This window comes from Perna viridis, chromosome 13 (genome assembly GCF_037379345.1).
Source record: "Perna viridis isolate PV_CMFRI_1.1 ecotype Kerala chromosome 13, ASM3737934v1, whole genome shotgun sequence".
NCBI lineage: Eukaryota > Metazoa > Mollusca > Bivalvia > Mytilida > Mytilidae > Perna > Perna viridis.
Window position 1 is genome coordinate 30,198,976 of NC_142457.1, and position 19,743 is coordinate 30,218,718.

The following is a 19,743-nucleotide window of genomic DNA, read 5'->3' on the forward strand; positions in this document are numbered from 1 at the left end:
AAAAACACCAAATAAATACTTTTTTCAGTGCCCAGATTGTGAAATAATATCTGCGTCTTTGTGTGTTTTCTCCTTTTTGCCATATATATAGCATTTTTCATTATATGAATGCATGTAGTAGAACACAAGGCAGAATTATCTCCAATCTGGGGAAGCAAACCAAGTATTAAATTTGCTCTAAAATCAATATCTTATGTTCAATTTTAATAAATCTTGTATTGTTTGATGCCATACAAATAAAGTTTTCAAAAGATCACAAGACATACACCATTTAAAAGTCCCCTTTTCCTTAATGATTATGGCAAGTTTTTGGAAAACCCTACATTTGAAAAAATAGGATTTTCAACATATTAACCAAAAATTTCTTATTCTTGTGTAGGTTAATGTTCACTGAGTAAGAAAATGTAGTTTGTGTCAAGAAATTTAATTGTATAGTGCAAATAAGTCCTTAACAAACAAATTTTCTTAAGTTTCATAATTTCAAATGCAACGTCTTAGAAGATATTCTTGTATCTTCTTGTGATATGTGCTATTCTAACCTCTTTTAAGTAAAAATGTTACTTCTTTAGCTTAAAATAAATAAATTGGATAACCAAAGAAATTTTTACAGTGAAAATAAGTATTGCAATGCAGATAAAAAAGTCAAAGTTTTCCTTTCCTCTTCCGTCTACACCGGACTTTTTATTTTTTTTTTTTATGTTTCGAGAAAAGCAGAGGATGCTTACCCTACCGGTGCACCAGGTCCATGCTCCAAATTTTTAGTGGATTCCGAGTTGCTCATTTGCTTTTGTTACTTTGTTAACCCGTAGCAGGAGATTCCGACTTTACTCAGAATTCCGAGCTTTAATTTTGGAATTCCGAATGTATTATTCGAAAATCTGTACTTAATTTCGGAAATAGTTTGGAAAGTGAGGACTTAAGCATTTTTTCACTCAGAAAGTGTTTGGAAAATATGGACTTGGAATTCTTTTCACTCGGAAAATGTTCGGAAAGTAGGAACTTGGAATTTTTTTCAATCGGAAAATATTCAGAAAGTAGGAACTTAGAAATTTTTTCACAAGGAAAACAATTGGAAAGTTGGACTTAAGAATCTTTTTTTCCAATTGAAGTATAATAGAAAAGCTGGATTTAGAATGTTTCCTCTAAAATGGTTTAAACAAGACTCCATATATCAAATTGTACAGTATAATTTGTAAAGTTTATTGCAATAGAAACATAGCATGTATAATGGTTTGAAAAAAATTCTACATTTATGCTCAAGGGTCTCAACTAGTACAATTTCAAAGGTTCTCAATCATAGCACTATACTACAGTACATGTATCTGCATTTGTGTTTTAGATCACAGTATTAAGCTTAAAACACATGGAGTAGCATCCACATTATACAAGGACATTAATCTGGTTTCAATTCTTCTGACAAAACTGTAAACAACTCATCTGAAATCAAAAATTAGACTAGATATACAATGTACCCTTGTTTAAGTCCTGATTGCCCAGTGATACATGAATGATAATGTACATGTACATAAGTAGTATTATAAAAATCATTTTAAGTTTAATATATTGACTGATTACATAAAGAAAGTTATTTTTCATCTTTTTTTTTCTACATGTGTATGACAGTGACATCACAAACTTATTAAATGCTAACTTATTGTATTTTGAAGTTATAAGGATGTAATACTTTTAGTTTACACAACCTCAAAACCAGTTGTGTACATCACATAATTGAGGATATTACTGCACAGACAGGCATTACTGAATTACTACCATTTTATTTAAATTTGCACACTTTACCTTAAGGGTAATTAAAGAAATATTCAGTATTGTATACCCATCACAATCCAGAATTTACATGGGAAAATGCCAACATCTTTCTTTAGAATGCATGAAATATATACCACACATATGTACGTTACCACTTCCATAATTAGTTAACCTGTTTTGATAATGACCAGTATTATTTAAGTAATCTAATTAATTTAGCACACTGGACATTAACAGTCTGCAACTCACTATTGATTATTTTTGTTAGTACAATTATACTCTTAAAACCTCAATGTTTACAAGTAAAAGAATCACCATTTCTGTATACTGCAACCCATACCCTTAAAAAGAATGAATGTATGATATTAAATTGTTGGTTTTCAGTATGTAATGAAGTACTGAGAAACTGCCATTCAGTATTTGATTGTCATGGAGAATTTGTCGAGAAATTTACGTTACTTAAATTACAAATCACCAATTTAATATTTCAGAAGCCAAAATGCATTTGTCCATAATAATCAATTATTAGCGAGCGCCACGAGCTCTACGGCTATTACATGTACTTTCTAAATTTCCCTTAAGGTTCCCCAATACACTAACGAAAAAAAAAGTCATGTCCCGGAAGTAATAAAAAGTGACTGTCCTTACGGCGAAAATACGTCATTTCCTTCAATCAAACAAATTAGAAAATATGGGTTAAGATTACATTTCAGTAGAAATAAATTCATCTTTTCTGATAGTTTTCAAGTTTTTTTTCTAATTTGTTCCAATTTTTTAAAGAAGTGAATGGCATGTTTATAAAAACTTCTGGAAACACATGGATGTACGTACGTGTATTTCCACTGTTGTTTTTGTCAAGAACCTAACCCACCTCAGAAAAAATATAATTCCGATTATATTATCAAAATTGCAGCATAGCTTTTCCAAGATAGGAAAGGCAATAATTTTCTGTTTGGAATTTGCAGCTGTCATCTGAACTTTGTTTATGTCAAATTTAAAATATTCCCACTATCCGTGGAGAACTGTAATATTTCCGGCATCTGTACAGATTGAAACTAAAATTGATGTTGCTAGAGATGCCCTTAAGGGATACAAAATGTAAAGTATTGCAAAGTGCTGTACAGTTATTGACCATTTTGAGAGTGAGAGGAAAGGGGGGTATGGGGTTTGATTTTTTTTTTTTGGGGGGGGGATGTTCAAGTTATTAATTTATTGAAAAACAATTCCCCATATATTCACAAGGCATTTTTTTTAATAGAAATATTGATTTTGCTCGCTGCTTAAATGTTAATAAAAATACTGAACTTGCGCAGCAAAAAAATTCATCCGGGTCGACCCCCCCCCCCCCATCATTGTAATGTCCTTTAATATTTTTTTACGAATCTCGCACAGACGGTACATATATGGTAAAGCTCATGGTGCTCGCTGGTTTAGGCAATGCCTACCCAATATTACAATTTGAATTTGATTTTGTGAAAAACTTCATGAACTTGACGAAGTTCGGGCGTGCTATAAATTAACCTGTGACTGTGTACACAGTACAGTAACCGTGTTCATGCATTATGGTAATATTGTATATTTCTCTTCTTGGTATATAACTTCGCTTCTTCTTCGACGGATACCTACCAAGATATCATTGTTTTCTCGTTCCACTTCGATTTCAAGCATTCCGCTGTTGATCGTATTTACATACGGGCATTTTCGAGATACGACGAAAATCGTAAATTTAAAATGAAACTGAATTTAAATAGTTTGAAAAGAGTATTTCTTTGAATGATTTAATTAAAAAACGTGATTTTAAGAAATTATTTCTCAAGTGAAGTATAAAATTAAAAAACAAATATCATTTTATTGTCGACGAAGTCCTTTATGAAGCTCGATTTTGATTGGCAGATATTTCCGGTCCTACTTAAATACAACTGCATACGCCTGTCAGGTCAAAATACGCCTGTGGGAGAAAAGCATACGTCTGTAGCATTAATATTGTGTTTTCTGTGGAAATAATATTATATTGGCTTGGTAAGATGTATTTTGTTCAAATAAACTATCTTTCAGCAAATTATTTGTTGATGGGATGTAGAACTAGCCGATGTAAATAAAAATCTGACAGGCGTTCGACATTCGTGATTGCGGATGTGTAATTGTGTATTGAAATAAAACATGTGGACATGTGGTTTACAAAGTTGACAAAAACAAGCCGCCATGATACATGTATAATGCACATACTTCGATCATTTGAACTAGTGAAAAAAGTCGAGAAATATATGATGATAAAAGTCGACTTGTTTGTTTATAAAACAACATTCTGAGCTTTGAAATGTCGACAAGACAAGTTTTAACCAATTATTCTGACTTATTTTGAAAAAAAACAGCTAAGAATCGGGTGTACCCTATGAGCTTCCATAACTAATCGTGTGTAATATGTGGTTATACCAGGAAGTAAAAAGATAACATTCCGTACTAAACCAACAGGGCGTTTTCCTCTCTGACGTTCAAATAAGTTAACTTCGTGCTAATTGGGAATACTGACCAGTAAAGAGTAAGATTTACTTTTCCATTCAACTTTTACTTAAGTTCATTGTACCATCTTCTTCTATTATCAGTGCTTTATTATTTCATAATGGTTGATAAATATGTCAAGGGTCAAACTTTAAGACTAAGACTAGTCTGTTTTTTTTTTTATTTGTTTGTTTGTTTGTTTGTTTTTTAATATCAAAACAGAATGAGGTCTGCCTCAATACAATGTACACAAATCCATATATAACAAGTATTAATACATGTATATTCAAGTACCAATCCACGTAGAATTCAGACACTGCCAATGGTAGAGGTGATTCATGCTGTGGAATCAAAGTACTCATGTACTGAATCAATTTATATCAATCGTTTTAGCGCCTCAAATATTCGTCGTATTCCAAAAATATGGAATAAAAGGAAAGTACGGGAATCGAATTCAAACGTATCTTAACATAAGCTTATTATAAGCTTATTATTATAAATGGTTAATATTAAACTCATCGTTTTATTTTTCTTAAATTCACCATTCTGATTATGAAGGACATTTAAAAACACACACACCAAAATACATCATAATGCATCATAGTAGCGTGCCAGTTTGCGTAATGTTCGGGTTCGATATATGTTTACATGGAACACTCCGATATAGCCCATAATTGAACTACAAACTACTAGTTGACCATTCCCAGTTTTTAAATTTTCAGGTCGAAATTCAGTTTATCGACCACCAGGTCTAAACTGTCTGTTAAATAATTCAAATTTAAGGAGGTAGACATAGGGTAAAGGACATAACTCTTACAAATCATTATAACGTTTGTATTTAGCATTTGACATCAATCTCATGTAAGCATCAAGTAACTTGGACTGATTTCATTATGTTTCAAATGAAAGCGTTATATGCTTTGGTGAAATCGAATATGATGTAACCATATCTCTGATTTCAAGAGGCGCCCCTTACCCCAGCTCTACCTGCTTAAGCCACAAATCATTGAAATAAATCATATCCTTAGAAACGTGTTACACTCAACTATCTTCATTTCTCGGTTGATAAGGTTCATAGCTCAAGTGCTACAAGTTGTTTCATAGACACCTATGTGTCATGTGAAAGCGCTTAGTTTCTGGGCACCTAGTCCAGAGACACGTACATTAACATAAACGATAAAGTATTATAATACTATCACAGGGGCTTGGCCCTATCCCAAATATGCAGTCCGAATAGTATATAACAAGAAAACAGGAATCCCAGATTTTGGGGTAACTCGCTTATACTCAACCACCCCGAATAAAATCAAATATATTTATAACTTATTACTGCCCTGCAAACAACCTAATACATAAACACATGTATCACCACCAAATACTTCTTAATATATAGAGTCGGGCTGCATATTTGATAGTGGGAGCAAGCCCCTGTGATATAATTTCACCAATCATGGCCAAAATAACAAAATAGAATGATTAATATTGCAAAAAAACAATAATATTAGACCAAAAATGGCACAATTCCCAAGAAGTGCATTATCGAAATTCATATGCCATCGTCTATGCAAAGTTTCATTTTTATTTGCCATCTCGTAGCTTCCGTTGTCATGAGGCGGTAATTGTAATAAAAATATATTTATGATACAGTGGATGATACGTCAGGATGGTTTTGGGGGTTATGGTATCTTTTTGTAACAAAAATGGTCAAACGATGAGAGGCAAATAAAAGCATAGCATCCCTTTCTTTATAATGTTTCTTGACTGGAACCACTGCCTCAAGGCCTGCATAAGACAGTTTTCCCAATTAGTACTGGGCATTCCTTTTATTATTCCTTTTCTATGATTGAAGACAATCTACAATCTCGCTGGGTTTTCATTTCTAGTTAAACATCAAATGGTTTATGATGCGTTTAAAAATGAATAGGTAACTTGAATATATTCGTATGTAGTTCCCTTTTTACCTTTAAATGTGGCTATTGTTAACTTATTCATTATTTTTATGTACGTTTAACTGAGCCACTTCACAACGTATATTATTTTCAAATAGTTTTTCCTTCCAACCCAAAACACAATTAATTGTTTTAACGAAGCGTCAGCGACCTATATACATGTATGTAGAATGTAAGACCAGAACTATGAATGGCTAAAATATTCTGACGGAAGTAGACGATTGCACAAGTGCTCCGTCCGTCATTGGCATAGCCTAAAATCCTATTAATTATAATGATTATTGGGACATGTTTCAATTTCTATATTAAATTAATGGATCTGGTTTGATTGGTTCTGTTATATTTCATTTCTTTCGATTTCGTTCTTCGTTTCGTTTGATGTTATATTGAGTTTGTTTCGGACTTTACAGGTACTTCTGATACTCTGTATTATGATTGAACCAGGAAGCTTTAACACAAACTGCAACAAGTAGCTATCTTACCGTGACTCAATGTAACATTGTTTTTTAGCAAACTATAACAAAATGTTTCCTATAGAAATTTATAGTTAATTAGTGACAAGAGGTGTCAAGTGGGGACAAGAAAGGTCAAGAATTCGAGAAATTAAAGCGACATTTTTTTTTTATTTAAAGGCCAAATGAAGTAACATAGGACAAAAATGAGCTAATTATTGAAAAAAATGAGTTAATTATTTTTAGGAAAATTTAGAAAAAAACGGAAGTCAACTGATAAAATTTAAAATAAAAAAAAAAATCTTTTCTCAATTTGACCAATGAACAGTTTGAATAAATTAGATACTACAATTCATAAAGAAACTATATCTATATATATTAGATTTGATTTGATGTATTTTCAAATTGATAAAAGTATGGAAGCATGTTTTATGTGAAATAACAAACAGGAAATTATTTGGAAACAATATTCAATGGTATGATTAAAGGAAAAGGTGATTTTTTTTTATTCTAAAAAATGAGAGAATTGAATCTTTATAACATATTTTGAAGTCAGTTTTCCTGTTACTTTATTGATTTATCTCTTTCTTTTTTATTATTTTTCTTTAATGAAAAAATTTTTCCTGATACTATTATCATTTTGGAAATATTTCAAACAACCTTTTTATCTTCAAATTTTTACCTGAAAAATATTTTTTTCCTGGCTTTTAAAAACAATATTTTCCTTTTTTTTTGCTTTAAATCAAACACATAAATAAACAATTGTATGTCTCTTTTTAAATAAAAACAAAAATTTCTTTGCGTTATTCCACTTGTTGTTTCTTGTCGCTTTTTGTCACTTCTTGTCGCCAATTAGTGAGACCCGCAAACTTACGTCATCATTGAAACAGAAACTCCGCGTCTGTCTGAAAGGTGCGGGACCACCGCTAATTTAAATCCCTGACGGTGTTGCATGTCTGTAAGTCATACAAACATATTGTCCCTCAATAATTGTGTTGATTTTCAAACTTGATATATACAGTTGTGCCAAATTAAGACATGACAGTAATTCCTTTTGTGATTCGGTGCAGGAGATATATTTTTGTTTCGACACCACCGATCCCGAAAGGGATGACACATGCAAGTACTTAAATTTGAGATTCCAGAGAGGTTTAACCTTACTCCTACAACGTTAGAAGTTGGAATTCCGTTCCCCCATACCCCAACTCTTAGGATGGCACCAAGTTAGAAAATAGCTTGCCAACTCCAGCAATAGCAAAAAACGAGTCAAATATTGCTATTTGTCGCTACAATTCAAACGACTTATGAACGTATCTGCTATGTCAGGTCAAGAGGCTTAGTATTTAGACCACTGCGCTCCATGAGGGTTAACTCATTGTATGAATAGTAATCAAGGAAACCAAGAATCTAGCAGAAATCAATAGAAAGTAATCCAGTGAGAAAGATAATACATAGAAAACAGACATAAAAAAAGAACATGAAGTACATGTCACTAAAATAATACAAAGTGTCCTCTGCTTTTCTAGAAACACCGACCGAGTTGCTCATAAAAAGGGTAGTTGAAAGTTGAAAGGTTTATAGAAACTTATTCTAAAGTCAATAAAAAAAATGGTAATAAGCTGAATCCACCACTGTTAAAAGAAAAAAATATCCTCAGTGCCAAATCACAAAATAATAGTTCAAGCTACGTTTCGCAGCACAGCTGTATGTAACTGATTTTAACCTGTATGAAAGGTCTAAACTCATTCAAAAGTCAATAAAAATACATTTTGTAACAAGCCTTATCCATTTTTGGATTCGACCCTGGAGAAATTTTTTTGCTTTGACCACCACCGTCAAAACAAAAAAATAGAACCAATGCCAAATCCCAAAAAGATATTATACTAAGCTATATATAATTGATTTTAAGAGAATTGTCTCCTGGACTAAAATTAAAATTCATAGTTTTCTCTTTATATTGCAGAAAAATGGCATCATTCATTGACAAAAAAATTCAACTCGACTGTGAAGAACACAAGCAAAGATATCAATATTATTGTAGATCTCATGACTCTGTTATCTGTCAAAAGTGTCGACTGGAGTCCCATAAATTTTTGCTTTGACCACCATCGTCAAAACAAAAAATATCCCCAGTGCCAAATCTCAAAAGGAATTATACTAAGCTAACTGATTTTAAGAAGTAAGAAATTTAAATCTTATAGTTCTCTATTTATATTACAGAAAAATGGCATCTGAAAACTGCAGCATCTGGTCTAAACTCATTTGAAAGTTATTAAAACTAAAATCTGCATAACTGACATTTTAGAGTTTTCTCCTTGAGTATTAAACTAAATATCTAATTCTCTGTTTACATTACAGAATTATGACATCTGAAAGCTGCAGTTTCTGTCTGTTACTAGAAAAGACCAGCACTCCTGAAGTATGGTGTCCACAATGTGAGGAATCCCTCTGTTCAACATGTAGTGAGCACCACAGAGTACGAAAAGCCACCAGGGACCACAGCACCATACCTTATGAAGATTACCTAAAATTACCATCTTTTATCAACAAAATTCAACTCAACTGTGAAGAACACAAACAAAAATATCAATTTTACTGTAGGTCTCATGATTGCCCCATTTGCAAAAAGTGTTTGCTGAAGTCACATAAAAAATGTGATGATACCCTAGATATAGATGATGTCATCCATAAAGTAAAATCTTCAGTAGTTTTCGAAGATGTTTGGAGAGATATAAAATCGACTCAAGAAATCTTCGTGAATGCAATCCATCATAGGGAAGAAAATATGAAAAACCTACAGGAAAAAAAGGAAAAACTATCAACAGAGGTGAAAAAAAGAACACAAAGTCTTATTGATCAAGTAAAGAAACTAGAAAACAAAACACTATCAGAGTTAGAGTCAGTTGTAAATGAAAATATAAATGAAATCAAAGCCACCACAAAAATCCTGGAATCAAATAAAAGAAAACTTGGTGAATTATTGGAACAGGAAGAACTCATTAAGAACCATGTATCAAATTTCGAAACATTCATTGCCACAAAACAAATGGAGAGAGAAGTCCAAGAATCAGAAGAAATCTTACACAAATTATCTGAAAAAGGAGCCATGGATAATACAGACATAGAAATGAATGAAAACATCACAGCAGACGACACAATTTTTGGAATAAAAACTCTGTGTGACATTAAAGTATCAAAAGAAAAAAATACAACATCCATAGACATAAACAAACCAAACGTAGGTCAGGCAGAGGTGAAGACAAGATTCCCCAGACAACTGACACTTAAACAACAGTTTACAGTAGATCAAGGTTTGTGGACTGGTTGTTGTACGCTGCCTAATGGACTCCTGGTGTTGACTGATTGGGACAATGGTGTAGTAAACATACTACACAGTAATGGTCAACACAAATCATCAGTCAGATTTAATGGAGGACTAGGAGCAGTATACGATGTAACAGTCATCAATGAGAACCATGTTGCTGTTTCTAATCCTCTCCATAAAACAATCTCCATCATAGATGTAGACAGGAGTAAAATCATTAAAACACTTCAGATAAAGAGTGATGTCAGTGGAATTACACATAGTGATGGATATTTATACTTCTGTGTACCTCAGGTAGGAATCCGAAAAATTAATATAGATACAGAAAAAATAGACAAACTCCATGATGACCGGACTGTTGATGTTAAATCATATATAGACACAGATGGCAACAGAATATGTTATACCTGTCCTTGGAACAACAACGACACAGTTACTGTCTTAGATTCTGACCTCAGAGTTATCTTCACATTCAAGGATCACAATACAATGTCATGGCCTTTTGGATTATCAATGGATGAACACCAGAATATTTTTGTGTGTAATCATTTGAAACATAATTTATTACTAATTTCAAGGGATGGAGATAAACATGAAGTTGTAGTCAGTAGAGTTGATGAGTTGTATCACCCTCTGTGTGTACATTATGATAAAGTGAATCATCATCTCACTGTTGTTGATGGGAAGAAGGTGGTCAGGATATTTACTGTATATTGACTTTTGATGGAGAACCATCACTGAGATAAACAAATTATTGAGATTAATTCAATTTCAACTTCAAGGTAAGAAAACATGTTTTATTTTTTAAATGTATACTCGAATTCACCTCAGTCTGTTTGCAGTTTTTTAATTATCTTTTAAATTACTCATAAGTTCCTTTAAAAAAGTTGGCATTTAATTCATGTCGTTCTGTACTACAACTTTCATACAATTATTTCTCGTTCTTACCTCCGAGATCGAAAAATTTCCGTATTTATTTTTTATGAGAATTTTGCACTCGGCGTATTGTCTATCCGCCATCTTGTTTCTGTGGATGTTTTGAAATGTTCCCTATAATCTCACAATTGAAGAGCTGAAATACCATGATTTCCCGCCATATTTCTGGTTCCCTGCCAATTGAATACTATATGTGGTGAGTTTCATATTAGGTACCAGTTGTAACATTTTCATTCGGGACTTCGGTTTTTCTTTCATTAAATATGACGGGAAATCATGGTATTTCACTCTTCAATTGTGAGATAATATGGATGGCGGATAAACAATACGTTCAGTGCAAAATTCTCATAAAAAATAAATATTTTTTTACATGTAGGGTTTGTTTTTTCTAAAGCAATTTTAATAATATCAGACATTTCCACCTTTTTCTTAATTGTCAGACATAAATAAACATATATTTGTTCATATGATAATTAACTTGATAAAAAGAAAAGATACATGATGTAATTTTTGGACTTCATTTTCAAAAATCTTAACAATATTTGACAGAACTTTCTACTTTAGTAGTTTTATCTTAGCATAAGATTTACAAAAATATGATAATTATTAACTTATTAAAAAATGTTTCAAATAGTATAGAAATTTCATATTGAGTACAGTGTAAAATAAATTTAATTTATATTTTTTATCAATCAGAGTTGGCCTTTATCAAGATTGTCAAATACATGTACATGTATCTACATGTATATGTGTCATCATTGAAATTAATGTTTGCCTTTTGTTGTATATATTTGCATTTTCATGTTTCTAAATAAATGAAATTTTCTCCTTTGAAAAGTGAAAATAATTAAAATCAAAAATTTTAATACTAGTATTACTTTGTGTGAATATCTAACACCATACATGTACCACATCAAGATATGAATGTGGTAAAAGATAAGTACATGTACATGTATTAGTGATTTATTCATACCCAGTATTTACATGTAGACCTTTAAAAATAAATTTCTTTAAAACAATAATTAAAAAAAAGTACAGTCATGTAATGTACATGTAGCATTTTTTTAGTCATGATTTGAATTAATTTCATAGAATTTTTTTGGCAACATGTGATATCTTTACAAGTCTTCATTGCTTCAACTAAAATGAACATATTTTTTTTAAAAGGTTGATTTATTTCATAACTTTAATTGTGTTTTTTCTTGAAATATTAATTACATGTATATTATTGAAAGATACTACTAAGGACATTAAATTAACCCCAACAGTGATTACATGTACTTGCAAATGCAATGATAAATAGAAATATCTTCAATTTATAGATTCACATTAGGTACATGTACAGCTACATGTATAAAATGCTGATTTTAAAGTCAGTTGTTGTAAATATATATGTACATGTATGTGTATTTGATTTTATATATTTAGCACTAACAGGGGTGGATGGAGAAATTATGAAAAAGGGGAGGGGTGCCAGGTTATTATTTGCTCATTCAGGTCCATAGATTGCAAAAATTAAAAATTATTCAAAGGGGGATTACACCCTGAACCCGCCACTGTAATTATGTTAACACCTATACCTGTATTTTATAATTGGTTCAAATCTAATGTATGATTCATGTGAGGAACAATGCCAGTTTGTATTTTTATGACTAATAAGATTATAACATGTACATGTAGTTTGAATGGTGCATTTATAATGATTTAGTGGTTTTTTTTTTCTCTTGATGGACTAAAACAATATTAATTTATTAAACAAATTCAGATTTAAAGATAAATAAAATATGTTTAATCTATAATGATTTAATTTATCAGATATCTTCATAACAATATCAGAAATTTTTCTCTTTTTTTTTAAGAAACATGTTTTAATTTACTGATTTAATTATCTTTAATACATTTTTATTTACATAAATGTAATACATTTTGTAATTAACTTAATAAAAAATCTTTAAAAGAAATGATACTAAATTTGTTTATTTAGTAAAATAATTGATTTTTTGGAAATTATTTTATATTTCTTTATTAATAAGTCTTGGTCTTCATCAAGTTTTTTTTTCAAATACATGTACATGTATCTAGATGTGTCATCAGTGAAAATCTGTTCACTTCATTGTTTTTGTACATGTATATAGTTGTATTTATCATTTTCATGTTTCTATCTTTGATTTAGTCGTACTCAAATGATTTAAAAAATATTTATTTGTTATTTGTCATGAATATCATATATATATATATACATGTATAATCTTTTAAAAGACTCTTTAAAACAATGAACATTTTAGGCACTGTAAACAAATAACTTGTTGTAGTTATAAATATTATGAATGCATGTACATGTATGCATCCTTTTAATGACTCTTAAAAAACAATACTTTCAAATATTAAAATGAAACTGTAAAAGAAGTAGTATGTAAAAACATGTATTATACTTTATTTTTATTTTTATCCAGGATTTGAATTGTTATACAAGACATTTCACCTTCAACTTTGACAACTTGTGATATCCTTGTACATGTATATTCACATCAAATTTCATTTTTAAAAAAATTAAATACATTTCTTCATGTACTGTACATTTATAAATCCTTCTGAAGTTACATGTATATTCATTTTTTTTTTCTTGAAATTTGAAATATGTTTGACTTAAAGTAAATAAACTGGAAATCACATGTATTTTCACTAATTGTAAATGCATGGAGATTTCTGCAATACTTACCATTTGTACAGTACATCATCTATGTTTTTATCAATATATAAATGTACATGGCATGAGTAGAATGCACATTTATTCATTTACAATATTTGTTTATCTTTTTTTATTTTGTTTGATTGTTTTTTTATTTTTTGTATATGCATATGTTTCATTTTCGTGTGTATGTACTTACAGAGTTGGATTGAGAAATTAAAAAAGGGGGGTCCCCAAAGGGCACTCAGGTCATTATTTGCTCATTGGATATTTTTAATGAAGATATATGTAACACAAATTTTCCATCACCCCATGAACCCCCTGGATACCCACTGTAAGTATGTTTACATCAATTATTCATAGTTCAATTCCACCAAACCAAAGTCTGACAATTGAATAGGAAATATCAAGTGACTTGTTAAAAAGGTTAGTTAGGATTTTCCCTGAGATGAATAAACCCAGTTTTTATTTTAGAACTAATGAGGCCTAACCATATGGAATTACATGTACATGTACATTGAACAGTAGAATGATTTAAAATTTATCTTCTGAAACACTAAGAACAATATTCGTGTATCTACATGTAGATGGCCTAGGCATGGTGGAAGTTGGTTTTAAACACTTAGTGAATTTGGATTTTCCGATAATGGGCAAATCCAATATATGTCATGATCAATATGGATATTAATGACAAACCTAATATTTAATGTCCATCAAAGAAGTGACACATTCCAATACATTCTGTGGAATATATATTCATCTTTAGGACACTGTCAACATGGACTCGTTCAAGAGGCTTTGCCGATTCACGGAGTCTTTAATTATGTGCTCTGCCAATATGGATTATCGCATGAAAGGCAGACTATTTGGATTCTTTTTTTAAGATGGAATTATTTTCTCTAGTGAGAACTTTTGTTTATGTAGAACTAAGCTATGAAAGGTTTTTCATGTATTATACATTGTGTCTTGATTATTTGTTTGAACTTGCACTTCAGCATGTTGAAGAGTGAAGTTAATAACACTTATAAAATACATGTACATGTAGTGTTCATTTGTAATTATTCATTCAGTTGTAGATAATTCCAAATTTAAAAACATTATTGGTAATTGGCTAAATTGGAAAAATTGTTTTGAGGCAAAACAAATATATGTCAATATTACTTGTTTTTTTTTTTTTTTTATTTTAACACCACACCACAGTGCACTTGAAAAGCAAAGCATTTTGGTAAGGTGATTTATAATCTTAATGAAATGCACTCAAAATGAACATTTCAAGGGCAGCTAATTCTGTCAAAAATGTATTGTTTCTTACATTCTCTTAAAAAAATTATTCTAAACAAATCTATTGATGTAGAGATCAAAGTATAATCTTTTCAAATAAAGAAAGTATTCTTGAGTAAAATTATTTTTTTTCATATTTGTGGGCTATGGACATGCATTTATCTGATTTAAAACTTATTTAATTATTTAGTTTCAATACAGATCCAGTCCAATAATATTAATTCTAAAGTACATTGTAATCCATTTTGCTTCCATGTCAATCCTGTCCATCATTCATCAGTAGTTAAATTTTGTTTCTGAGAACAAACGAGTTTGAATCATCAGGTTTTTTTACATAGTGGGAACTTATGTTTTTTTTTTTTTTTTTTTTTTTTTTTTTTTTTTTTTTTTTTTTTTTTTTTTTTATTGTTTCGTTTTGTTTGTTTGTTGTTTTTTGTATACTTTATTACAATATTTTAACAACATTTACCACTTAACTTTTTGGAAATTTTTTAATGCTATAGAAGTTAAAGTTCTAAAGTTACTATTGCAATAAGTTAATAATACATGTATGTCAATTTTGATCATGTGTAAATTAAATATGCTTTCAATTCAAAATTACTGTGAAACATTATCAAGCCATTGCAGTCCTCCATAATTAGTCTGATTTTATTCAACTTTAGAAGAGAAGAGTTATTGTTCCTGAATTGTTTCAAGTATCCAGAATTTTACTTCTAATTCAAGCACATTTGAGATTTTTTGTGTAAATTGTCTTGTAATAGTATTCAGACTGCTGGTGTAAAAAAAATAAAACATATATTACGAAAATCTCTTTTTTGTTTGCCCTTAAGGGCTAGTTTTAATGTACTGGCCTGTCTCTGGCCATTTTCTGAAGATATTCCCATGATGGGGTTAATTTTGCACATTTCAAACACAATGGTATGACGCCATGTTATCTCTGCTTGGCTGTAACTCTAGTGTCCATGGAAGGGCTGTTAAAGTGTGGTCTTGTTGATGTTTTGTCAAGATGTGTCCAATTTATCGCTACCATCTGATGATGATATGTTTCACGTCTTCCTGATGGTATCTGCTAAAGAGGTCATGCCTTCCAGAAGGTATCTACTAAGGACATCCATGTTGGAGGCCTTATTTAAGAGGGTTCCTTTCGATTTCACTAGTATTAATTAACATTTTAAACAAGAAAAGTTAGAAACAGATAATTAACTGCGGTGGAATAATGGTATCACGCTGTCGTCTGCCGTCGAATAATAGTATCATGATGTCGTCAGTTTCTTTATTTTCGTCTGTGGTGGAATAATGGTATCATGCTACAGTCAGTTTCATCATTGTTGACTGCGATGAAATAATTGTATCTCGCTTTCGTCAGTTTTGTCATTGTTGTCTGCGGTGGAATAATGGTATCATGCTATCGTCAGTTTTTCATTGTTGACTGCGGTGGACTAATGGTATCATGCTGTTGTCATTGTCGTCTGCAGCGGAATAATGGTATCATGCAGTCGTCAGTTTCGTCTTTGTTGCCTGCGATGGACTAATGGTATCATGCTGTTGTCATTGTCGTCTGCAGTGGGATAATGATATCATGCTATAGTCAGTATCGTCATTGTTGTCTGAGGTGGAATAACGGTATTACGCTGTCGTCAGTGGGGGAATAACGGTATCATGATGTCGTCAGTTTCATCATTGTTGTCTGTAGTGGAATAATGGTTTAAGCTATGGTCAGTTTCGTCATTGTTGTCTGTGGTGAAATAATGGTACTACGCTCTCATCAGTGTTGTCAATGTCGTCTGCGGTGGATTAATGGTATCATCTTGTCGTCAGTTCGTCATTGTCTGTAGTGGATTAATGGTATCATGCTGTCTTAGTTTCATCATTGCTGTCGGCAGTGGAATAATGGTATCATGCTGTGATTAGTTTTGTCATTGTTGTCTGCGGTTGAATAATGGTATCATGTTGTGGTTAGTTTCGTCATTGTTGTCTGCGGTTGAATAATGGTATCATGCTATAGTCAGTTTCATCATTGTTGACTGCGGTGGACTAATGGTATCATGCTGTTGTCATTGTCGTCTGCAGCGGAATAATGGTATCATGCAGTCGTCAGTTTCGTCTTTGTTGCCTGCGATGGACTAATGGTATCATGCTGTTGTCATTGTCGTCTGCAGTGGGATAATGATATCATGCTATAGTCAGTATCGTCATTGTTGTCTGAGGTGGAATAACGGTATTACGCTGTCGTCAGTGGGGGAATAACGGTATCATGATGTCGTCAGTTTCATCATTGTTGTCTGTAGTGGAATAATGGTTTAAGCTATGGTCAGTTTCGTCATTGTTGTCTGTAGTGAAATAATGGTACTACGCTCTCATCAGTGTTGTCAATGTCGTCTGCGGTGGATTAATGGTATCATCTTGTCGTCAGTTCGTCATTGTCTGTAGTGGATTAATGGTATCATGCTGTCTTAGTTTCATCATTGCTGTCGGCAGTGGAATAATGGTATCATGCTGTGGTTAGTTTTGTCATTGTTGTCTGCGGTTGAATAATGGTATCATGTTGTGGTTAGTTTCGTCATTGTTGTCTGCGGTTGAATAATGGTATCATGCTATAGTCAGTTTCATCATTGTTGACTGCGGTGGAATAATGGTATCATGCTGTCTTCAGTTTTGTTATTGTTGTCTTTAGATATTTCATGTTAGTATACATTGAGCTTATCGATTTTCATGAAATTAAACCACTAAAGAAAGCATGGGATTGATTTTAGGGGTTTCAACTTGAACTGATTACGAATGAAGGATCAGAAACAAACATGTTCCTGTTTTGCAGACAATAGCTTGAGTAAAGATGAATGGATCTTATAAATGAACCCCAAGGTGACATACCTATCCTGGAAAGAAAGGCTTTGATTGATTGTTTATTGAGCAATAAAAGGCCAAACAGGGACTTTAGTTTGTGGTCAAGTTCTTTTCCTGTGTAATTGCTATTAAAATTGAGATCTGTATCAAGCTTGGGAAGCGTGTAAAATTTTGGCCCAACTGTTCATCATTAGACCTCTGCATTCTAATCAAGCATTGCCCTGCGAAGCATTTCTTTGGCTTGATATGAAAGTAAGACACAGACCATTTTCTTTTTGAAGGGGGCTCGGATTTAATGTTGAGTTTTTGCTCAGACACGAGAAGTATTTCTTTTTTTCAGCAGCAGCCGTAGTTAAAAATTGTATTTGAATATATGTATTGTAAAGGGATGGTGGAAATATTAAACAGTATTGATATTTTTTTTCGATCAATGACTGAGCAAAAAACTTTTGGCTAAAAATTTGGAGTAATCTTTTTTTTTTCGTAACAAACCAAGTCTCCCCTCAATACAAAAATGTTTTGTGCCTAGCAATTGGTACAAGGAACAGATTAAAGGGAAATCTATTAGACTAAGAAGACAAAATTATCAAAATTTAAAAAAAGGTGGAGTTCTAACCCTTATACCCCACATGGACCTATAGCACGTAAGCTGGGATAACCCCCTTGCATCCCCCATTAATCAACCAACCTATGATTTTCAGGTACCCTTATACCTCCCATTTCCGAATCTTGTTGTCGCCAGGAAATAAACTGAAGCATTTTTTTTTTATATATTTTTTAGCTACTTTTTATACCTCGTTCAGACAAAAATCATTTTTTTTTATTCTACGCACTTCTTCTTTCTTCGTTTTATGCTGCATTGGTGATAAACAATAATCACCTGTCATAATGAAGCGTGATTCTGCTATAAACACAGATTAAAAAAGATTCAGTGCCTAACCTGGATACAGTGTTGGACTTAAGTTTTCCTTGGGTTGTAAAAGAAGTCTTCAAATATTATCATTTTTAATATAAAAAGCGAATTTGAAAGAAGCTAAAAGATGGTCTAAGGGAAGTAACTCAAGGAAGTTTTCACTTCACATCAAATCAAAGTACTCATGTACTGCATCAATTTATATCGATCGTTTGAATTTTTACGCCTCAGACAATCGTAATATTTCAAAAATATGGTATAAAAGAATAGTTTGGGGAACGAATTCAAACGTATCTTAACACTGACAAACTTATTATTCTAAATGGCTATTATCATATTGATATCTTTGATTTATTTTTAAATTAATCATTCTGAATACGACGGGCATTTAAAAAAACGCACACAACAAAATTCACGATGCATCGTGGCAGTGCACTAGTTTGCGTCATATTTGGGTTTGATGCCGGTTTACATAAAACACCTTGATAAATGAACACAAACTCTTTGAAATATTGCATATTGTAATTGAACTACAAGACGTAATACCACCATTTCATGTCTCCATTACTTACTATATTAAATTCAGCTATTTATAAGGCTCATAGTAAATTTTACATGAGTACAGATGGTGCTGCAGGGGTTTCATTATGATGGGAACCCTTTATTTTAACTCTCATAAAAATATCAACATACCTTTGAGTTGCTCATAAAAGTAGACATAAGAGGATGAAAAACTATGACGCGTTGAACAAATCTGTTTTCACCACGCAGATCATTCATCATTGAAATAAACATGTCCTAATATGCATGTCCCTCTAAACTAGCTACATTCCTCAGTTGTTACGCTTTATAGCCCTAGTGCTACAAGTTATCGTATAGACACCTATGTGTCATGTAAAAGCACTTAGTTTCTCGGCACCTAGTTCCAGAGACACACACATTAGATTGATTATTTATAAAGCAATATCAACCCCCCCTCACACACACACACACACACTGACATAATTTCCGGGAAATGCATTTCGAAATTCCTATGCCATTGTCTAAGCAAAGTTTTATTTTTATTTGTCATATCTGGGCTTCTGGTG

The 19,743-nt window shown here is 31.8% G+C and overlaps 1 protein-coding gene and 1 long non-coding RNA gene across 6 annotated transcripts; one reads left to right on the forward strand and one right to left on the reverse strand.

Moving 5' to 3' along the window:
• Positions 1-1,186: 1,186 nt before the first annotated feature.
• LOC148600290 (uncharacterized) lies at positions 1,187-11,155 on the reverse strand. The gene is made up of 3 exons (XR_015918048.1): positions 10,941-11,155; positions 3,394-3,715; positions 1,187-1,437 (listed from the first exon to the last, which is right to left on the reverse strand). It is a non-coding gene; the product is annotated as an uncharacterized LOC148600290 (long non-coding RNA).
• Positions 4,173-12,783, forward strand: LOC148600291 (uncharacterized). Of its 5 annotated transcripts, none has more exons than XM_088558822.1 (3): positions 4,173-4,306; positions 8,631-8,704; positions 9,026-12,783. In XM_088558822.1, exon 3 carries the CDS (start codon positions 9,030-9,032, stop codon positions 10,707-10,709), a length of 1,680 nt encoding a protein of 559 aa, XP_088414948.1. In that variant the 5' UTR covers positions 4,173-4,306; positions 8,631-8,704; positions 9,026-9,029; the 3' UTR covers positions 10,710-12,783. The 5 variants fall into 5 exon arrangements, with proteins under 5 accessions (XP_088414948.1, XP_088414946.1, XP_088414947.1 ...); XM_088558824.1 differs by lacking the exon at positions 4,173-4,306 and adding an exon at positions 7,536-7,625; XM_088558820.1 differs by lacking the exon at positions 8,631-8,704 and having other exon boundaries at positions 4,174-4,306.
• Positions 12,784-19,743: the final 6,960 nt, after the last annotated feature.